The following is a 22675-nucleotide window of genomic DNA, read 5'->3' as shown; positions in this document are numbered from 1 at the left end:
GACTCTGTACAAAGTCTTCAGAAAAACCAAAGAAGAAACATTTCATAACTCAAAGAGATAAGACTTAGCTGATGCTAAAACTGGAAAAAAGACATTACAATAGAAAAAAAAATAACAGCTCTCATAAACAAAGGCACAAAAGTTCTTCCCCTTTCCCATTTTTATGAGCCCTAATCTAGTAATGATTTTTTTCTTTTTCATTGTGTATAATGATGCATAATAGTGGAATCCATTGTATTCTCATGCATGCACACAATATAACAATATAATTTGGTTGATTTCATTACCTCCCTCTCCCTCTCCTCCTCCATCCTCGTGATCCCCCTCTTCTATTCTACTATGGGTTTCCTTTCTATTTTCATGAGATTCCTTTCCCCCCAACATACATCTTCTTTTTTTCCCCTTTTTTCTAACTTCCACATGAGGAAAAAAATGTATAACCCTTGACCTTGTGGGTTTGGCTTATTTTGCATAACATAATGTTTCAAGGTTTGTTTGGCTATTTATAATCATGCTGCTGGCTGGGGTTGAGGCTCTGTGGCTCAGTGGTAGCGCGCTTGCTTAGCATGCGTGAGGCCCTGGGTTTAATCCCTGGCACCATATAAAAATTACAAAAATAAAGGTATTTAAAAAAGAAAAAAGAATTGTGCTGCTAGGAACATGGGTATGCAGGTACCACTATAGTACACCAACACTAATTCTTTAGGATAAACACCAAAGAGTGGCATAGCTGGGTCATATGTTGGTGGTTCCTTGCCTAGTTTTTTAAGGAACTTCCATACTGGTTTTATTCATCTACAGTCTAAAGGCACAAAAACTCTTAACAACATGTTAGCAACTGAAATCTAGCAAGTGGTATTTATCCTAGAAACACAAGGCTAGTTTAACATCCCAAAAGTAAACCATTTAATTCACTTTATCCATAAAGGAAGAAAAACCACAGGTTCACTAAGTAGATGTAGATGTTGACAAAACTAATCACCCATTCATTATTAAAAAAAAATTAGCAAACAAGGACTACAAGGGAACTTCAGCCCATTGAAGGGTATCTTAAAACAAAATAAAAACCAAAGAACCACAATTAAACATCATCTTTAATGGTGAAAAACTGAATGTTGTACCTCTAAGATCAGGACCAAAGCAAGGGTGTCTATTCGTAGCACTCTATTTAACATAACCAAACAAGGTAAGACATTAAAGGCACAGACTGGGAAGGAGAATAATAGAATAACAAGGAACAATGAATCTATTTGAGGAAGAATGAGTGTCTAGACAGAAAATTGCAAAGAATCTACAAAAAAATAAAAAATAAAATAAAATTCAACATACATTTTTAAAACCCTACTTCTATATATTAATAGTGAACAACTGGAAGTTTAAATTTCAAAAGTTCCATTTAAAACTAAAAAACAAAAAATATTTAATTATACTAAGGAAGGTATATGCTATAGTTATTAATCCAACAAAACGTGCAAGACTTGTATGCTAAAAACAATTAGAAAATATGAAAGAAATCAAAGGAGATCTGTATTCATAGAGACACAAACCGTATTCATGAATTGGAGGATTCAATATTATTGTCAATTCTGCCCCAATCGATCTATAGATTCATGCAATCCATTCAAAAATGTCAGCAAGATTTTTCGAGGGAGAAATTGACAAGCTGATTTCTAAAATTTGTATGTAAGAAAAGTCAAAAAGGAACTAGAATAGACAAAACAAATTTTAAAAAGAACAACAATAGAAGACTCATACTATCTAATTTCAAGATTTACTACAAAGCTATTGTTTTGTCAAGCAGTGTAATATTGATAAAAGACATACAGATCAAAGGAACAGAGAGCCCTAGAATAGACTTCTGGTGGTTTTCAAAAAAGGCAATTCATTGAAGAAACAAATAACGTTCTCAACAAACACTGATAGAACAATTGGCTAGTCAGATGCAACCACAATTCATACTATCCATGTACATACAAAAATTAACTCAAAATAGATTATGGACTGGAAGAAAAAACTGAAAATCACTTATGTAATAAATGATATGTATCTGAAAGAACAAGAGTTATCAAAACTGAACAATAAGAAAATAAACTAGGGCTGGGATTGTGGCTCTGTGGCAGAATGCTTGCCTCACACATCTGAGGCACTGGGTTCGATCCTCAGCACCACATAAAAATAAAATAAAGGTATTGTGTCCATCAACAACTAAAAATAAAATACTTTTTTAAAAAAGAAAAGAAACTATCCAATTAAAAGAAAAAGTTCAAAAGATATAGATACAGAGATGCCAAATAAGCACATCAAAAGATTAGGGAAATGTAACTTAAAAACGCAATGAGAAACCACAACAGAACTATTCAAAGACACTACAATTTAACTGACAATACCAAATGCTAACAAGGATCTGAACAACTGGAACCCATCCCTTGCTCGTAGGAATGCAAATTGGCACAGCTACTTTGGAAAACAGTTTTGTAATTTCTTACAAATTTAAACATAAAACTACCATATGACTCAGTAATCCTATGTCTAGGTACAAACCCAGGTAAAATGAAAACTTTACATTCACACAATCTAATTAATTGCCAAAACCTGTAAAGAATCAAAATGTCCTTCAGACATAAATGAATGAATAAACTATAAACACGCAATTCAACATTTTAAAAATGAGTGAACTAGTGGTGAATGATCTCAATTACACTATGCTAATGTGATGCCACTCTCAAAAGGCTAAATTGTGACATTCAGGAAATGCCAAAGCTGTAGTGTTTATTTCTAGCATTTATTAATTTGGAGGCTATAGTAAAGGATAATTAGGAATATCTAAGAAAGCTACTGATTTTTGTACATTTTAAACCACTGCCCTATGAAATCAGTTCCCCCCCGCCAATCCTTCTATTCTCCATATTCTTACCATAGCCTAGTTTTCTTCGTATCACTTATCAGTTAAAAAAAAAAAAAAACTGGTGCACTATTGTTATTCATAATAATGGGATTCATTATCAATACTGTCTTTGTTTCCCCAAAGAAAAAAGTTTGCTAACAGTGTCAGTAGAAGGACTTTACCTCATTTTAGCTTCACAGGGCAAAGGGTGATCTTTTCTGTTGTCTATATTTCTACATTAAAAGATTCAATCCATAGATTTAAGAAGACTATAATTCATTATAAAATATTCCTTTTCCTGACATAAAATGATGCTTTTTGTTTCTGTTTTTGCTTTTCAGTTTATTTTAGATAGATGCTTTCTTTTTATATGCAAGTGGCTAAGGTATGTGTCCATCCTTAATCTTTTATTATTTTGCTACTTGGAGATGTCTTTCTTGTAAATGGTATATGATTGTGTTAGGCTGTCTCTTATTAATAGGGTGTTAAAGTATTTAACGTTTGTTGTTGTCAATACTATATTTGATGTCATGGTTACTGTCTTTCTACAGCATTCCTTGGTGTTTCTTTCTGGGGAAAGCTGTTTTCCTTGCTTTTATTTCTCCTAATGTAGAAACTTGTATTCAGTTTCACAATTTAACTTGTATTCAGTTTCACAAAATAATCTGCATTTCATATAAATATACATTTTAATGCACATCAATCCTATTCTTAAAAGAGAGCAGGATGCAGGTCTATCACACTAAGGAAGTGTATCAGTCATCTTTTCTTTCTATAAATTAATTAATTATTTATTTATTTATGGTGCTGAGGATCGGATCCAGCGCCTTGCACGTGCTAGGTGAGCACTCCACCCCTGAGCGACCACCCAGCCCCTATCAGTCATCTTTCAACATGGCTGCTCTCAGCACCTGCTACTTGGAGGAGCCATCCTTTAACTCATCACTGACTGATAGAATAATTGGTTGCTTCCAGTGTTTCTCAGAAAGCTATTAGTGATTATCCTTCATCCAAAACAATGGCAAATGAGATCTATAAATTAAGAAATATAACCAAGGGGGAAAAAAAGGAATTTTTAGGAATAGGTGAAGGCAAGTTCAAAGAGCAACAAGCACAGACTATAGGAGGGCAAAGGGCACCAGGAGGTGTCTCAAAGCCAGGAAAGACTGAGAAATTCTGGGATGTGCTTCTGTGCATTGGAAGAAGGTGTGTACTTCTGTCAAATTAATGTAGTTAATTGCAAAACTGTCCTGTTTCCCAAGTGGGAAAATTTCTAACCACAGGGAAAACAGCAAATTATCTAAGAAAGGAAACATGATCAGAGGGCAAATAATTTGAATACTGACTACTAAAATGCAAAGACACATCGATTTAACTTCTATCAGGAAGATAAAGGGGGAGGGTTTAGATAAATTAAAATTATTCTTTCATAAAAGGAACCTGCAGATAATACTTGAAGTACAAAAAGAAAGAATGGCATAATCTTGTTACTTGCAAATGTGTAGATAAAGAATAAAAAACTGTTAAAATTCCTCTAAAGAGGGAATCTAGAAAGGGCAGGGGTGGAACAGGCATATCCTATTTTTTCAGTAAGGTAGTAACCTTTACTGTGTATTTATTATTTTTTAAAAATACCTTCATATATTTCTTCAATAAAAAGTAAAAATTAATTTAAACACTCAATTTTCTTTGACAAACTCTGATCTTGATGCTATATATTCTTCATTGTCTAGTGGTCTTAATCTGTTTAGATACCACAGGAATCACTCTTTTTTTTTTTTTAAGGGAGAGGGAGAGGGAGAGGGAGAGGGAGAGGGAGAGGGAGAGGGAGAGGGAGAGGGAGAGAGAGAGAGAGAGAGAGAGAGAGAGAGAGAGAGAGAGAATTTTTTTTTTGATATTTATTTTTCAGTTCTCGGCAGACACAACATCTTTGTTTGTATGTGGTGCTGAGGATCGAACCCGGGCTGCCTGCATGCCAGGCGAGCATGCCACCACTTGAGCCACATCCCCAACCCAGGAATCACTCTTAAGATGAAGACAGACTTTACTTCTAAAACTGCTTGGGCCTCATGACTAAATGTAAAGGTAGATCTTCAACAATCTCTTCAAATTCTCCAAGGAGCACTGTTCTGGTTAAGTTTATTTCTAATCAAGCTTGTTTGTTTCAGGTACTGTAGAACCTTTATTGTTCCTGGTGGTTCTCTGTCCTTGGTCACACTGGCCAGATATTTGTCTATTTTATGTTTTCTTCATGGATCCAGCTCTCAACTGTACTAATGGTTCTCTGAAAATATGTACTCTTTTGTTCCAATCCATTAATGTCTTTACATGTTTTTCCTCTTGTTTTGGTTCATTTTATTGCTGTACTTTCAAAGACCTTTTTTTTTATTATCATTGTGAAAGGTCACACAGAAAAGTTCACAAGATAATTTGCCACTCAATAAATCACCATAAAGTTGTCTTTTATCTATCTTGCAGAGTAAAGAGTAAATGGCCTTATTCCTCTATAATTTTTTGTTTACTAATAAGAACACTGTAACTATGAATTGTTTTTTTTTAAACTTTTACAATATATCTTTATTTAATTTTTATGTGGTGCTGAGATCAAACCCAGCATGCTAGGCAAGTGCTCTACCACTCAGCCCTACCCCAGCCCCATGAATTGTTTCTTAAAGTGACTTTTGCCACAACTAAATTTTTTATGTGTTATTTTTGTTGTGGTTAATTTCTAAAGAAGCTATTAGGTAAGTTTTGATTTCCTCTTTTATCAAAAAGCCATACAGATGAATGATTAATAGCAAAACCAGCAAGAACTCATTAAACACTCCCATAAAAACAAACCGACTTGGAAATCTTTTTATTGTTAATATTTTATTTATTATACTGTGGTCAAAGGAACTAAGACTTTTATTGGTGACCTACTATAGAATTTTTACCAAGTTTACAAATGGTGCTCTCTGCTTGACAGGCAGTAGTACTATACATACATTTTTCAATACAAACTTGCTAACTTGTGGTAAATTTAAATCACATGTTTTATATTCTTTTTCCCTCCTACTTAATATGTCAAATTCTGAAAGAAATACATTACAACTCCCTCTATAAATTTGGTCATATTCTCCTTGTATTTCTAATAGCTATTGGATTAAATATTTGATGCAGTGACAATGGTGTATAGGTAAGTATCATCTGTCTCTTCTAGGCAACCACGTCATAGTATTTCTACCACCAACCTCTCTTCCTTTCTAAATCTCAACTGAAATCTTGCTGTCACCCTGAGAATATAGCAAAATTTTCACAAGCTGTTGCCACTAAATCATACCTACCTACCCTACCTACCTACCTACCCTCCTACCTACCTACCTACCCTACCTACCTACCTACCCTCCTACCTACCTACCCACCCTATCTGTAGACACTGTTTCAAAAATATGGTGTGTGAAAAGAATGAGGAAAGAACAGCTTTTAGGCATAGGCAAAAACTTTCTGAATAGGACCCCTAAAGCTCAGGAAGTAACTCCAAGTGTTAATAAATGAGACAGCACCAAGTTAAAAAGCCTCTGCCCAGCAAAGAAAATGCTTAGGAATGGGAAGAGGGAACCTACAGAATGGGAGAAAATCTTTACTAGCTACTATTCTGACAGAGAATTAAAATCTAAACAATATAAAAAACTCAACTTTCCACCAAAAAAAAAATCAAATAACTCAATTAATAAAAGGGCACATGAATTAAGTAGACACTTCTCAAAAAAAGGAATACAAATGGCCAATAAATACAGGAAAAAATGTTCAACAATTAGGGAAATGCAAATCAAAACTATACTGAGATTTCATCTCATACCAGTCAGAAGGGAAGTCATCAAGAATGTAAATAAAAATAAGTCCTGGAGGGGATGTAGATAAAAAGGAACACTTTTACACTATTTATACGATTGTAAATTAGTACAACCACTATGGAAATCAGTATGGAGGCTCCTCAAAAGACTAGGCATATGCTCTGGGGTTCCGGGAGAACACCGCGTGTGTGGATCGGCAATCTTCCCGGGCACGTACAGGGCATTGGCGGCAGTTTCAAAAATAAAGTTTGTTCCTGCTTGAGTGGCTCGTGATTTTGTGCCCAGCCAGACTGCGGCAATTTTGAATTAAGGTTTATGTTTATAATGCAAGTTTGGAATGTGGTCAATGAAAACCAAGTAGGGAGGATTTCTGGGGCAGACACTGCTGGATCAGGATCGTAGTTCTCAGACACAGAATGGCTAGCGTGAGAAATATCAACAGCAGGACCATCTCAGATCTTGGTTATGGCAACTCATGCAGGAAGCTGTTGAATTAGACCCATTTCCTATAGATGAGAAACCATATGAGCAGTGAATCTAGATTTTTGGACATTCCAACATGGCGGCGGGCGCAGAGAGATCAAGTCTCTGACCTCTTCAGCTGTGCAGGCATAGGGAGTCGTAAACAACCTAAATCTGTTTGCTCACGATCACTAGGCAATGCTGAGCTGACGTGGATCTGGGGCGAACAGTCTGGGCCTCTCAGAACACACACTGAGCCCAGATCGGCTGAATTCAAGCTCCCGTTCGCCTGCTTCCCGCAGACAAACAGCTGTGACTCAACACTAATCCATCCAGCTGAAACAACTGGTCAGCCCTTCTCATCCTACGGAGGTAAATGCCTACCGAGCCTTCATAGGTAGTGGCCACAGGTTTGAAACGGGGCTTGGGAGAGACAGTAAGGATCCACCCGTTGCATTGGTCGCCCGGCAAAGGGAAACGAACGTTGCCATTTGCAAGAGATACCACCATGGCAGAGAACTGACGTCATCAGACTGCGGCGGAAGAGATAACTTCATTGAAACCTGCGGCTACAGGTGTGTAATTCCCTAGCCTTCCCTCTCCACACATCGGGGAAACCGTAAGGGCCCCTCCCAGCTCTCCTGTGAGCACGATAGCCAGACCGAGGGAATCAGAGGTGGCGCGGGACCCGCTGTGCGGAACTACCGCTCCCACCAGTGCTGACAAGCTGAGGTCTCTTGCACCAGATACGGGGGCGTGGCTACCGGAGGGCAAGTAAAATTCGCTGAGGATTCTCAGCCCCAAGCTCTACAAACTTAGGGTCTGAGGGAATGGCAAACTGGAAGAGTGTGCCCAGTCGTTCATGAAAACAGGGCTCCCGGGAGCAGCAGACCTGGCGTGTAGCCAGTATTGTGGTGAGCGGCACCCGTGAGAGGGGCGTGGCTAGAGGAAAAGTGGGAAGTGACTAGAGACAAGAGGAGGCCCTAGGCACTCAGGATTGGAGACTCGCCCAGTCTGGGAGGAGCTGCTGCACAGTGATTGCTTCCCGCGTATTGACAGGAGAAACTTGGCCTGGTGGGCACAGCGCCACCTACTGGAAGAGAAGTTAATCAAACTCTAAGACTGCATTTATTACTTTTTTTTCTTTTCTCTTTTTTTTTTTTTATTTGGGTTTTTCTTTCATTTTCATTTTTCTTTCTTGTTGTTTTGTTTTTAATTTTTTTTTACAATTTTTAAAAATTTTTTTTTCTTCTAATTTTAACTTTTTTTAAATTATTTTTTTTTAATTTTTTTCTTTATTTCCTATTTTTTTTCTTCTTTTGTCTTTTCATTTCTTTTCAATTATCTTATTCCCCCTTCCTTGAATTCCACCTGCTTACTCTCATTCTCTTTAGTGACTTCTTCCCTTCCCTTCTAATACCTTTCCTCCCAAGCATCTAATAAATTTATAGGAGTAAACAGTAACTCATCAGTCAAACAGAACAAGAAGTAACATGAGCAGCTTGAAAAAGCAAGGAAGAAAAGGAGTACAAACAATGCAGGACAGCCTAAATATTCAGGAGGACCTAGAGTCATCAGAAAAATGGTCATATAAAGAACTCAAGGAACACCTTAGACAGATGGAATGGAACCTTAAAGAGGATACAAGACAGCAAATTCAAGCAGCGAAAGAACACACTGAGAATGAATTACATAAACAGATAAAAGAAGAAGTTAAGCATCTTTATCAGGAGATAGAGATTATAAAAAATAATCAAACAATAATTCTAGAAATGAAGGAAACGATAAACCAAATTAAAAACTCAATTGAGAGTATCACTAACAGAGTGGAGCAAGTAGAAGCCAGAACGCCAGATAATGAAGACAAAATATATCATCTTGAAAAGAGTCTAGCCAACTCAGAAAGGCTGGTAAAAAATCACGAGAAAAACATCCAAGAGTTATGGGATAATATAAAAAAACCAAACTTACGAGTCATCGGGATAGAAGAAGGTACAGAGATTCAAACCAAGGGAATGAGTAACCTGCTGAATGAAATATTACAGAAAACTTTCCAGAAATAAAAAAGGAAACAGATATACAAATTGAAGATGCATACAGGACACCGAGCACACAAAATCACAGAAGACCAATGCCAAGACACATTGTTATGAAGATATCCAATATACAGAACAAAGAGAAAATATTAAAAGCTACAAGAGAAAGGAGACAGATTACATTCAGGGGTAAACCAATAAGGTTAACAACGGATTTTTCATCACAGACACTGAAAGCAAGAAGGTCATGGAACAATGTATTTCAAACACTGAAAGACAATGAATGCCAACCAAGAATTCTGTATCCAGCAAAATTAAGCTTCAGGTATGACAATGAAATAAAAATCTTTCATGATAAACAAAAGTTAAAAGAATTTGCAGCCAGAAAACCATCATTGCAAAGCATTTTGAGCAAAACACTACACGAGGAAGAAATGAAAAACAATAACCAAAACCATCAATAGGAAGTGCCTCAGTAAAGACAGAAGGTGAGGGGAAAGATAATCATGGAGAAACAAACTAAATTTTTTTAAAAAAATTTCCATCAAACATGGATGGAAGTACAAACCATATATCAATAGTAACTCTGAATGTTAATGGCTTAAACTCTCCAATAAAGCGACATAGGCTGGTATCATGGATTTAAAAAAAAAAATCCAACAATATGCTGCCTCCAGGAGACACATCTGATTGGAAAAGACATACACAGACTGAAGGTGAAAGGATGGGAAAAAATATACCACGCACACAGTTCTCGTAAGCAAGCAGGGGTGGCCATCCTCATATCGAATAAAATCGACTTCAAGACTAAGTTAATCAATAGGGATAAAGAAGGACATTATATACTGTTAAAAGGAACCATTCACCAACAAGACATAACAATTATCAATATTTATGCACCAAATAATGGTGCTGCGACATTCATAAAACAAATTCTCCTCAAGTTCAAGAATCAAATAGACCACAACACAATAATTATGGGTGACTTCAACACACCGCTCTCACCATTGGACAGATCCTCCAAACAAAAGTTGAATAAAGAAACTATAGAACTCAATATCACAATCAATAACCTAGACTTAACTGACATATATAGAATATATCAACCATCATCAAATGGATATACTTTTTTCTCAGCAGCACATGGATCCTTCTCAAAAATAGACCATATATTATGCCATAGGGCAACCCTCAGTAAATATAAAGGGGTGGAGATAATACCTTGCATTTTATCTGATCATAATGGAATGAAACTGGAAATCAATGATAAAAGAAGGAAGGAAAAATCCTACATCACGTGGAAAATGAACAATATGTTACTGAATGATCAATGGGTTACAGAAGACATAAAGGAGGAAATCAAAAAATTCTTAGAGATAAATGAAAATACAGACACAACATATCGGAATCTATGGGACACAATGAAAGCAGTTTTAAGAGGAAAATTCATCGCCTGGTGGTCATTCCTCAGAAAAAGAAAAAACCAACAAATAAATGAGCTCACACTTCAACTCAAAGCCCTAGAAAAGGAAGAGCAAAACAACAGCAAATGTAGCAGAAGGCAAGAAATAATTAAAATCAGAGCAGAAATCAATGAAATTGAAACAAAAGAAACTATTGAAAAAATTAACAAAACTAAAAGTTGGTTCTTCGAAAAAATAAATAAGATCGACAGACCTTTAGCCATGCTAACGAAGAGAAGAAGAGAGAGAACTCAAATTACTAACATACGGGATGAAAAAGGCAATATCACAACAGATGCTACAGAAATACAGAAGACAATTAGAAATTATTTTGAAAACCTATATTCCAATAAAATAGAAGATAGTGAAGACATCGATAAATTTCTTAAGTCATATGATTTGCCCAGACTGAGTCAGGAGGATACACACAATTTGAACAGACCAATATCAATGGATGAAATTGAAGAAGCCATCAAAAGACTACCAACCAAGAAAAGCCCAGGACCGGATGGGTATACAGCGGAGTTTTACAAAACCTTTAAAGAAGAATTAATACCAATACTTTTCAAGTTATTTCAGGAAATAGAAAAAGAGGGAGCTCTTCCAAATTCATTCTATGAGGCCAACATCACCCTGATTCCGAAACCAGACAAAGACACCTCAAAGAAAGAAAACTACAGACCAATATCTCTAATGAACCTAGATGCAAAAATCCTCAATAAAATTCTGGCGAATCGAATACAAAAACACATCAAAAAAACTGTGCACCATGACCAAGTAGGATTCATCCCTGGGATGCAAGGATGGTTCAATATACGGAAATCAATAAATGTTATTCACCACATCAATAGACTTAAAGATAAGAACCATATGATCATCTCGATAGACGCAGAGAAAGCATTCGACAAAGTACAGCATCCCTTTATGTTCAAAATATTAGAAAAACTAGGGATAACAGGAACTTACCTTGACATTGTAAAAGCTATCTATGCTAAGCCTCAGGCTAGCATCATTCTGAATGGACAAAAGTTAAAGGCATTCCCTCTAAAATCTGGAACAAGACAGGGATGCCCTCTATCACCACTTCTATTCAATATAGTTCTCGAAACACTGGCCAGAGCAATTAGACAGACGAAAGAAATTAAAGGCATAAAAATAGGAAAAGAAGAACTTAAATTATCACTATTTGCAGATGACATGATTCTATACCTAGAAGACCCAAAAGGGTCTACAAAGAAACTACTAGAACTAATAAATGAATTCAGCAAAGTGGCAGGATATAAAATCAACACGCATAACTCAAAGGCATTTCTGTATATCAGCGACAAAACTTCTGAAACGGAAATGAGGAAAAACACTCCATTCACAATATCCTCAAAAAAAAAAAATAAAATACTTGGGAATCAACCTAACAAAAGAGGTGAAAGATTTATACAATGAAAACTACAGAACCCTAAAGAGAGAAGTAGAAGAAGATCTTAGAAGATGGAAAAATATACCCTGGTTCATGGATAGGCAGAACTAACATCATCAAAATGGCGATATTACCAAAAGTTCTCTATAGGTTTAATGCAATGCCAATCAAAATCCCAACGGTATTTCTTGTAGAAATAGATAAAGCAGTCATGAAATTCATATGGAAAAATAAAAGACCCAGAATAGCAAAAGCAATTCTAAACAGGAAGTGTGAATCAGGCGGTATAGCGATACCAGATTTCAAACTATATTACAGAGCAATAGTGACAAAAAAGCATGGTACTGGTACCAAAACAGGCGGGTGGACCAATGGTATAGAATAGAGGACACAGAGACTAATCCACAAAGTTACAACTATCTTATATTTGATAAAGGGGCTAAAAGCATGCAATGGAGGAAGGATAGCATCTTCAACAAATGGTGTTGGGAAAACTGGAAATCCATATACAACAAAATGAAACTGAATCCCTTTCTCTCGCCATGCACAAAAGTTAACTCAAAATGGAGCAAGGAGCTTGATATCAAATCAGAGACTGTGCGTCTGACAGAAGAAAAAGTTGGCTCCGATCTACATATTGTGGGGTCGGGCTCCAAATTCCTTAATAGGACACCCATAGCACAAGAGTTAATAACAAGAATCAACACATGGGACTTACTTAAACTAAAAAGTTTTTTCTCAGCAAGAGAAACAATAAGAGAGGTAAATAGAGAGCCTACATCCTGGAAACAAATCTTTACTCCTCACACTTCAGATAGAGCCCTAATATCCAGAGTATACAAAGAACTCAAAAAATTAGACAATAAGATAACAAATAACCCAATCAACAAATGGGCCAAGGACCTGAACAGACACTTCTCAGAGGAGGATATACAATCAATCAACAAGTACATGAAAAAATGCTCACCATCTCTAGCAGTCAGAGAAATGCAAATCAAAACCACCCTAAGATACCATCTCACTCCAGTAAGATTGGCAGCCACTATGAAGTCAAACAACAAGTGCTGGCGAGGATGTGGAGAAAAGGGTACACTTGTACATTGCTGGTGGGACTGCAAATTGGTGCGGCCAATTTGGAAAGCAGTTTGGAGATTCCTGGGAAAGCTGGGAATGGAACCACCATTTGACCCTGCTATTGCCCTTCTTGGACTATTCCCTGAAGACCTTAAAAGAGCATGCTACAGGGATACTGCCACATTGATGTTCATAGCAGCACAATTCACAATAGCTAGACTGTGGAACCAACCCAGATTGCCCTTCAATAGATGAATGGATAAAAAAAAATGTGGCATCTATACACAATGGAGTACTATGCAGCAATAAAAAATGACAAAATCATAGAATTTGCAGGGAAATGGATGGCACTAGAGCAGATTATGCTTAGTGAAGCTAGCCAATCCCTAAAAAACAAATACCAAATGTCTTCTTTGATATAATGAGAGCAACTATGAACAGAGCAGGGAGGAAGAGCAGGAAGAAAAGACTCGCATTAAACAGAGACATGAGATGGGAGGGAAAGGGAGAGAAAAGGGAAATTGCATGGAAATGAAGGGAGACCCTCATTGCTATACAAAATTACATATAAGAGGTTGTGAGGGGAATGGGAAAATAAACAAGGAGAGAAATGAATTACAGTAGATGGGGTAGAGAGAGAAGATGGGAGGGGAGGGGAGGGGGGATAGTAGGGGAGAGGAAAGGTAGCAGAATACAACAATTACTAATAGGGCATTATGTAAAATTGTGGATGTGTAACCGATGTGATTCTGCAATCTGCATGTGGGGTAAAATTGGGGGTTCATAACCCACTTCAATCTAATGTATGAAATATGATATGTCAAGAGCTTTGTAATGTTGTGAACAACCAATAAAAAAAAAAAAAGACTAGGCATATTACCCTGAATTAAAGTTATCATACTACAGTGATCTATGCATACCCATATTTATAGCAGCACAATTCACAATAGCCAAACTATGGAATCAGCCAAGGTGTCCATCAATGCATGAAGGGATGAAGAAAATGAACACACTAAATATATACACAATGGAGTTTTATTCAGTCACAAAGAAAAATGAAATTATGTCTTTTGCAGGAAAATGGATGGAACCAGAGACCATTATGTTAAGCTAAATAAGCAAACTCAGACAATTAAGGATTATATTTTTCTCCCATTTGCAGAAGCTAGAGAGAAAAAGGAAAAGGAAGGTGAGGGTGGATCTTCTAAAAATCAAAGGGATATCAGTAGAGGAAAGGCACCAAGGAGTGGAAGGTAGGGAGGGAGGGGGGAAATGCTGGGGAGTGGCACTGTCCAAATTATATTGTTATATTGTGTGTATGTGTGAATATGCAATAACAAATTCCATCAATACATACAATTATAATGCACCAATAAAAGATGTGGGGGGAACAAAAGAGAAAAGACTAGCAAATTTAATGCTGATGTTAGGAGTCCATAAAGAGAAAGGCAAATAGAAACATATTTCATAACAATGAGCAATGTGAGACTCCCAGGAAGGTTGGGAGAGATGTGATCAACGTCAGAGGTGAAGGAATTGGTAAGAGTGGCCTTGGATAGGCTTATATTTGATGAGTTCTTGCTGGTTTTGCTATTAATTATTCATCTGTATGGCTTTTTGGTGAAAAAGGGAATCAAAACTTAAGTAACAGATTCTTAAGAAATTAATCACAATGAAATAACACAAAAAAATTATTTGTAGCAAAAGTCACTTTAAGAGTGGCCTTGGATAGGAGTGGACAGGAGCAGATGGTCTGTAAATATGGTCTGGAAAGCTGCAGCAGTTCCCCTCTGGTGGCTTCTAATTTCTCTGTGGAATGGAAAACAAGTCACCAGCTGGGTAGTGAGAGGCATGTGGGGACCCAGAGATCTGAAGTGTGCAGAGGTCTGAAATAGTCATTATGGGGAGTGGGACAATCGTCTCAGTAGGGAAGCAAGGTAGAACTGACAAGTCATGTTAAGAGTGGAATCAGGGCTCATGGTCAGGAAATGATAGCAGTACGGATCTGGCTGACTGGGTGAATGTAACCCCAGAAGCAGCCGCAACCCCTGTATACATTAAAAGGGACAAACACCTTGATTGGTCCTAGCATGAAAATTCTGTCAAACGGGAATAACAAAAGAACAGGACAAGGGGGATTAGGATATGGATAAAAGATTGTTGAAATGGTAAGCTATGAATCTAAACTAAATGAGGAAGAAAATGAAAGAGGTATTGCTAAAATACAGGGAGAAAATAGAACAACAAACTGATGGGAGATCCACATGGAGGCAAAGAATACATTTGGGGGACTTCTTCACTGGACCATAAACATGGAAGGACATTATAATAGAATTTTTGAAACATATTCGAAAAATCAGATAAGGCCAAAAGATGGCAAAGTCTACAGCATTACCATAGAAATTGGTGCATAAGTAAGAAAAGAAGATCAAGGACCTAAAAATATCAAGGGATTGGATTAGTTATAAAAAACTAAGAAGCAACCCAGGTATTCCGATGCCTGAGGCAGAGAAAAAATGATGTGTCAGGAGCCATCCTCATCAAGGAGAGGAGCCAAGAGGAAAGCTCTAGGTGATGAGGGCAGGTGGAAAGGTAGTGCAAAGGAGAACAGGTTCAGCAGGTACATGGTAGGTAAAGACACAACCCCCATCTCCCAGGGCACAGGATTTGAGTGATAGGGCAATGTTCACTGAGGATGCTCAAACTGCATCCTCAGGGAAAAGCCAAGTCTCAGCTAAAGGATAAAGGAAAAACACTCAAGGCTGGGGCTGGGGCTCAGTGGTAGTGCACTTGCCTGGCATGTGTGAGGCACTGGGTTCAATTCTCAGCACCACATATAAATAAATAAAATAAAGGTCTATTGACAATCAAAAAATAAATAAAAATAATTTTTTTTTTAAAAAAAGGAAAAACATTCGATGAAATACACTGAACATATAGGTAAGTTTTTATATTTCAGACTGGGAGTACCCCGGCCCTTTTTCAAGCTGAAAACCTGAGTCTTTTTTTCAGCCCAAGTAAACTTTAAAAAAAAAAAAAAAATCACTGCTTTGACAGAATCTGAGACACATCTATACTCCATTACTCTTTCTCTCATAAATTCTATCAGTTTCTTTTTGTTCTGCATCTAGCCTTCTGATTTGTTGCTTTTGTTTCCAAGTGGGCCCATTCTGTTGTTTCATGCTTTGACCAAATGTGTTTGTTTTTTTTTTTTTGCAGTCAAGTTTATGTACAAGAACTCTGCTTCTGTTCATTCAACAAATACTTATTGAGCAACTACGATGCCCTAAGCATACTCTGCATTTTCTTGATACTGTATCCCTTAGAATCCAAACTTTGGAAAAAAATTAAGCTCTCTTTTGTTTTATGTCCTCCAACACACATTAAAAAACAACTCTTTCAATATTTTTATACACTTGAAGATGTGGGATACATGCCCCAAATTTGTATATGATATGGGATTGGCAGGGATGATATATATTTGATAGAAGGAAACAGAATCTTGAAAAGATCTTGACAGGTTGAATAGGGAACTGAATCTAACAATCGCTGAGAGGGGCTATATGCCCTAAATTCTCCACATGGGTCCCTCTCAAGCAGTTGATCCTTGTCATAGGTCCAAGGACAATGAATCATCCACTCACATTGGTAAACAAGGATCTACTTGGTTGGCACTGAAGGCTCGTGTGAGCTCCCTCTGCAACCACAGTGCTCCTGTTAGACTTCCCTAGCAGGTGTCCTACCCTACTGTTGTTCAGCAGGCCACCCCTTCCTGATAGAATGGAACACAAGGGGTTTTTGTTTTGTTTTCTTACTTTCTATATCTATATTTTCCTTTTTTTTTTTTTTTTTTTTTTTTTGGTGGTACTGAGAATTGAGAGCCTCCTGCATGCTAGATAAGTCTTCTACCACTGAACTACCACTTCAACCCTTTTTAAATTTTTTAAAATTTTGCGACAGGATCTTGCTAAGTCACCTAGGTTGGCCTTGAACTTTCAATACTTCCACCTCAGCCTCTCGGGTAGCTGGTATTACAGACATGTGCCACCATGCTGGGCAAACTTTTAAATTTTTATATAATCAACTAATTCATTTTAACTGTCACATGAAAGTTTATTATTGTAGATAAAAGTGGGCTACTTGCTAGTTTTAAATCCTGGCTCACATTTTTGAACATCTAAATTGTCTTAGTCAAGTTATTTCTTTGTGCCTCAGCAAAATCGGGATAGTATTTTTATTCACTTGACATGGTTGTCATTGTACATTCAGTAATACAAATAAATTCACATAAATATAAATAATATATATTACTGTACATGGTTCATAATAATTTTCAATAAATGTTCATCCTATCACTAATAATGATAATATTAATAGTAATGATATGCCAGTAGGCCACATCTTCCTTATTCTGTACATAAACAGCTGGTGTAGCCACCCAGTAATGGGATATAACAATTTATCCCTACTAACTATTACGATACACTCAATTCCCCATTAACCTGACAAAGGATTTTTAAAAATCTGTTCCTTTTCATCAAATATATTTATTATCCCCACCAGTTTCATGTTGCCCACAAATTTCTTAGAGAGGCAACCCTCCCATCTTTAAGTATATTGATAAAAATGTTGAAAAGCACACATGCCCTGTAGTGCACATCCTGACAAACCTAGCCAGCCTCAGTCACTCACTGGTATCTCAAGAGCGACTGCGCAGCATGGAACTGTGAGGGTAACACGGGAGGTCATGGAATGACATGAAAAGTTCTGTGATCTGTTAATACTGTTCACTTTGTGTTCCCTTTTCTAGTTAGCCCCCAAATAATGTGGCAAATATATTCATGTTGTTCTTTTTTAAAAAAAATTTTGTAGTTGTAGATGGACAGCATGCCTTTATTTTATTTGTTGATCTTTTTGTGGTGCTGAGGATCCAACCCAGTGCCTCACACGTGCTAGGCAAGCGCTATGCCACTGAGCCCCAGCCCCAGCCCCTCACATTATTCTTCTATGGTTCTCTTAACATTAGATTTTAGAGACTTTCCTGGAATGCATATGAAGCTCAGAGGTCTAGAATTTCTTCCCATTTAAAAAAAGAAAAAAATCAGAATGATGTGTGAGAGCCTGTCCCAGCCTTCTGGGAACTCCCTGTTCCATCAGACTTCAAAGAGCCGTGGCTGGCAACCTCACTTGTGAGAATGTGTTTGTTTAGATGAGAGACCCAAGCTGACTCAGAAAGTGAAGGAGGGCACTTTCTCCAGTGTCTTCTCACCTATAAAGCATTCTATTACATTCTGGCTTTCCAAAAACATCCTCCCATAAGCCATTGTGTTTAAAGCCACAGATTCTTCAAATTTATATTTCTCCTGCTCCAAAACAGAGCAATTGAAATCAACCAATTCAACCGTTTTTTTTTTTTTACTTTTATTGTCCCTTTTTACATTCATTTAAATAAAAAATAATACTTTGTGATCTTATTTTAACCAATAAAGCATCCACCTTTCCTATTGTTCTTCCTATTGGCTTTATTTTATTTTATTTTCTACATGCTGGGGATGGAACTCAGGGCCTCCCACATAATAGGCAGGTGCTCTACCACCTGAGCAACACCCCCAGTTCCATCCTACTGGTTTTAAAATCACAGCATTAATTACACTGGTTTAAACACAGCATTAACTACACTGGCTTGTGGTGAAGATCAAATGTATGTAAGAACTAAATGTTTTTTTTTTCTAAATGTTTTTTAATATTAAAATCTACATGAAGTATTGTTGTGAAGCAACAAACACATTTCCCAGCTTCCTACAGAAAATATCCACTTTGTCTTCTAAAGAACTTGTAATTTTTCTATATCATTATTTAAAAAAAAAAATTTAAGAAAATTAAAACCTTTTGTAGACTAGATTGAGACATGAAAAAATACTAAATTAGATTTAGGAAATTCTGGGTATTTCTTACTCTAATATTTCCAATTACCTTGAAGCATACATCTGTAAGCAGATTCAGATATGGCATAGATGTGTGGCGGCATCTCATGACGTTTCTTCCCTCTGTACATTTCAATAATATTCTCAGAATAAATTGGAAGATTCTTGTAAGGATTTATGACTACACAGAAGAGGCCGGAATAAGTCTAGAATAAAAATAAAATAGTTGTTAAAAAATAAATAGGAAGCAAAACAAAACAAACCCCTGCATGTGTTAATCAGGGTCCAGTCAGGAGACAGAAATAATACAGTAATTTTTTTTGTGTGTGGTGCTGGAGTTTGAACCCAGGGCCTTGTGCATGTGAGGCAAGCACTCTACCAACTGAGCTATATCCCCAGCCCACAATATAGTAATTTAATTCTTGGAAGCATACAAGTTATGGAAAGCTTACCAACATTCTTTCAGATTCCACATTGCAACTAATCTTTGAGAAAATACAATTTGTCAAGTTTGGCTATAAAATCAAAGAAGAATATTCACAATTATCTGAAAAAGCTATTAGAGTACTCCTCTTTTTCCAAATTAAGTATCTGTGGAAGGCAGGATTTTCTTCAAAGGCTTCAACCAAAACAGCTCATTACACAAACTGAATGCAGAAGCAGATATGAAAATCCATCTGTCTTTTGTTAAGATATTAAGGAGATACACAAAAATATAAGTTTTTGCTCTTCTGATTTTTTTTTTGAAAATGCAGTTTTTTCATGAAAAATTATTTAGGTTAACTCATTGGGGGGGGTTACTATTACTTTTAAATAAAATGATAAACATTTAAATTTTTCTTTAATTCTTAACATGATAAATATCAATAAATACAAGCCATAGAAACCAAAGCTCTTTGGGTCCTCCAAAATTTCAAAGAATTGCTGGTTTAGAGATACAAACATATCCTGAACATACAGTAGTCATTATTTAGAATGTACATGATGGAAACTTATGACTTAGGGGTTTTTAAAATTTTTATAGAGTAATCTTTGAGAATATTCTACAATAATTGACTCAGAACTATGGAAAAACAAGAACAGTGGGAACTGCGGCCAGATGCTTGCTCTGGCTCTCTGCAAGACTGAAGGCGTTTGGAAAGGACACTCAGATACATGAGAAACAGACCTTTTATTGAAGATGATTTGGTTAGACCAAAACCTAACAGGGACAGGACACTACAAAAGGCGGGAGGACTGGGGTGTTTGGCTGGCCAGCTTCCCCAGGGAACACTAAGGGGATTCTAACTAACAGCTGTGTTCATAAGGATAAAACCTTTGGCAATTGCCATCAGAAAACCCTCTGGAGACCACTCTATTTTGAATACGGCAGTTACTAATGCTAAAACAAGAGAAGGAGCGCCTGCCAAAAAATTCAAGTGACCAGAACCATCTCTCGGCTGTTCTCCTTATATCTTTCCTTAACTCACCACTGCAGGCTGAGGTGGAATGCACTTCCCTTCTAGATTAGAGGCTTAGAAGGGGACAAAAGGCAAAGGATGCCTGGTCTGAGGTCACTTATTTGCACTGTTGGCTAATGCCTTACATCTGAGTAGACAGATGGAAAATCTGCCCCCTGTCCTGTCTCCCGCTTCTTTGTCTGAGGCCAGATTTATGACTTTCCCCTCCTTTGATGATCATTCACATCTTAAGACCCTTGGCCTTCTAGTACCCAGGTACACACCTCAGACAAACTTGGCTCGCTCCTCCCATACCACCATCTTGCACTTTCTCCCAGTGAAGTCTCTTGTGCTTCTGTGGCCCAGATGACAAAGAGGCAATAGAGATAATAAAAAGACAGACTTTCACAGCAATAGCATAGCTACTGCACAGTGGGGTGACTAAAAACAGCAATTGTGTACTAGATATCTCAAAATGTTAGAAAAAAGGATTTTGAATGTTTTTGCCACAAATAAGTGATAAATGGTTGAAACAGGTATGATTAGCCTGATTACACAATGTATATATGTACTGAAATATCACATGGTACACCATTAATATGTACAATTTTTGTGTTTTGATGTCAACTAAAAATAAATTTTATTTCAAAAATACTTTTAAGAGTGAGAAAAGCAAGAGAAGTAACCTTAATATTTTTAGAGTTTAATTTATATATAAATTATATATTTATAAATATTTATAAGTTTATATATATAAATTATACTAATAAGTCATGACACCTTAATAATTAATTTTATACAATTTCACTTTTTCATTAAAAAATTAAATTATAGCCTACTATGAAGCAACAGATTCTACACTTCACTTTTATAACATATAAATAACTACAGACTGACAAAAAAATAAAAAAGGTGTGGCAGAGTGGCACATGACGGTAATTCTAGCAACTCAGGAGACCGAGATAGGAGGATCACAAATTAGAGGCCAGCCTGGACAACTTGGTGAGACATTGTCTGAAAATAAAAAATAAAAAGTACTGGAAATGTAGCTCAGTGGTAAAGTATCCCTGGGTTCAATCCCCAGTACCAAAATAAATAAATAAATAAGTTAAAAAAGATTTTAATCTAACAATCCAAAAAAAAAAAAAAAAGCCTCTGAGAAAATTAAAATGCACAAATTCAGTTTAGCATTTCAAAACATGGACAGTGGTGACATGTTTAATCAGAAATCATCCCAACATGTGCGTCCACCATGTGTTAGGAGGCCCTTTCCTGAAGACTAGGATTACAAAGATGATGAGTAAGTCTTACAAATATGAGTAAGTCATCAAAAAAGAAGAGATTAAATAATCACCAGTATCTTATACTTGCCAAGGAAGAGCAGGAACAAATGCTCAAGTGGAAATTTTAGTAAAGTACATAAAGAGCTAACTTCCACCCATAAGGAAAATTAGCTCAAATATCAGGCTCTTGCATAAACTGATCCTCGAACTGATACTGTACCCCTCCTATCTTTCCCCAGGCACATGCTGTTAAAATAACTTCTCTGGAGATCGTTAAGTTTGAATTAAACTTCATTAAGTATTTGAACACACATACACACACACAAGATACTGAGCACCTTTGAGACAAATAAACTCTAGGCATGAAGACAACAGATAACCACTAAACAAACCAGTCACAATATCAGGCAGTAAAATGGGAAAGAGAAAGATGAACAGGTTCTATAAATAGTGGAGAAAGCTCTGGGGTGGAACATACACCACACCCCAAGCACTCAATGGTCATAACCATCCTGTTAGAAACTATAAAACTGTGTACAAAATTCAGGCCCAGATGGTCTTTGATGTTCCTTTAAGACATTATTAGATCCAAAAGAGGGATAAGGAATTCCCATTAAAACAGTAAGAAGACTCCTACAGCGACAGGATATAGCCAGGGCAGGGCAAGAAGACTGGTCTAGCTGAAAACAGTCTACGCCATGGAATGAGAGAAGAGCCTAGAAGGTCACACCAAACAATTGAGATTTTGTCCTCAACATGTGATAAGGTAATAGAGGTTCAGGAAAGAAGAGTGACAGGAAGAAAGAGGCACTTGAGACCAAGAGTGAATCTGGAAGCCACATGCAAAATCGACTGAAGGA

General features: G+C 36.8%; 1 protein-coding gene across 4 annotated transcripts in view; it reads right to left on the bottom strand.

Moving 5' to 3' along the window:
- Positions 1-22675, bottom strand: part of MYH10 (myosin heavy chain 10) — a 152020-nt gene that overhangs the window by 112449 nt on the left and 16896 nt on the right. For all 4 annotated transcript variants that reach the window (XM_081270974.1, XM_081270971.1, XM_081270972.1 and 1 more), the window contains exon 3: positions 19143-19299. In XM_081270974.1, coding sequence (XP_081127100.1) covers positions 19143-19299 — 157 coding nt within the window. The remainder of the gene's footprint in view (positions 1-19142; positions 19300-22675) is intronic.

This window comes from Spermophilus citellus, assembly GCF_964194105.1.
Source record: "Spermophilus citellus genome assembly, chromosome: 17".
Lineage (NCBI taxonomy): Eukaryota > Metazoa > Chordata > Mammalia > Rodentia > Sciuridae > Spermophilus > Spermophilus citellus.
The sequence above is the reverse complement of the archived record's forward strand: the minus strand, read 5'-3'. Positions and strand labels throughout refer to the sequence as shown.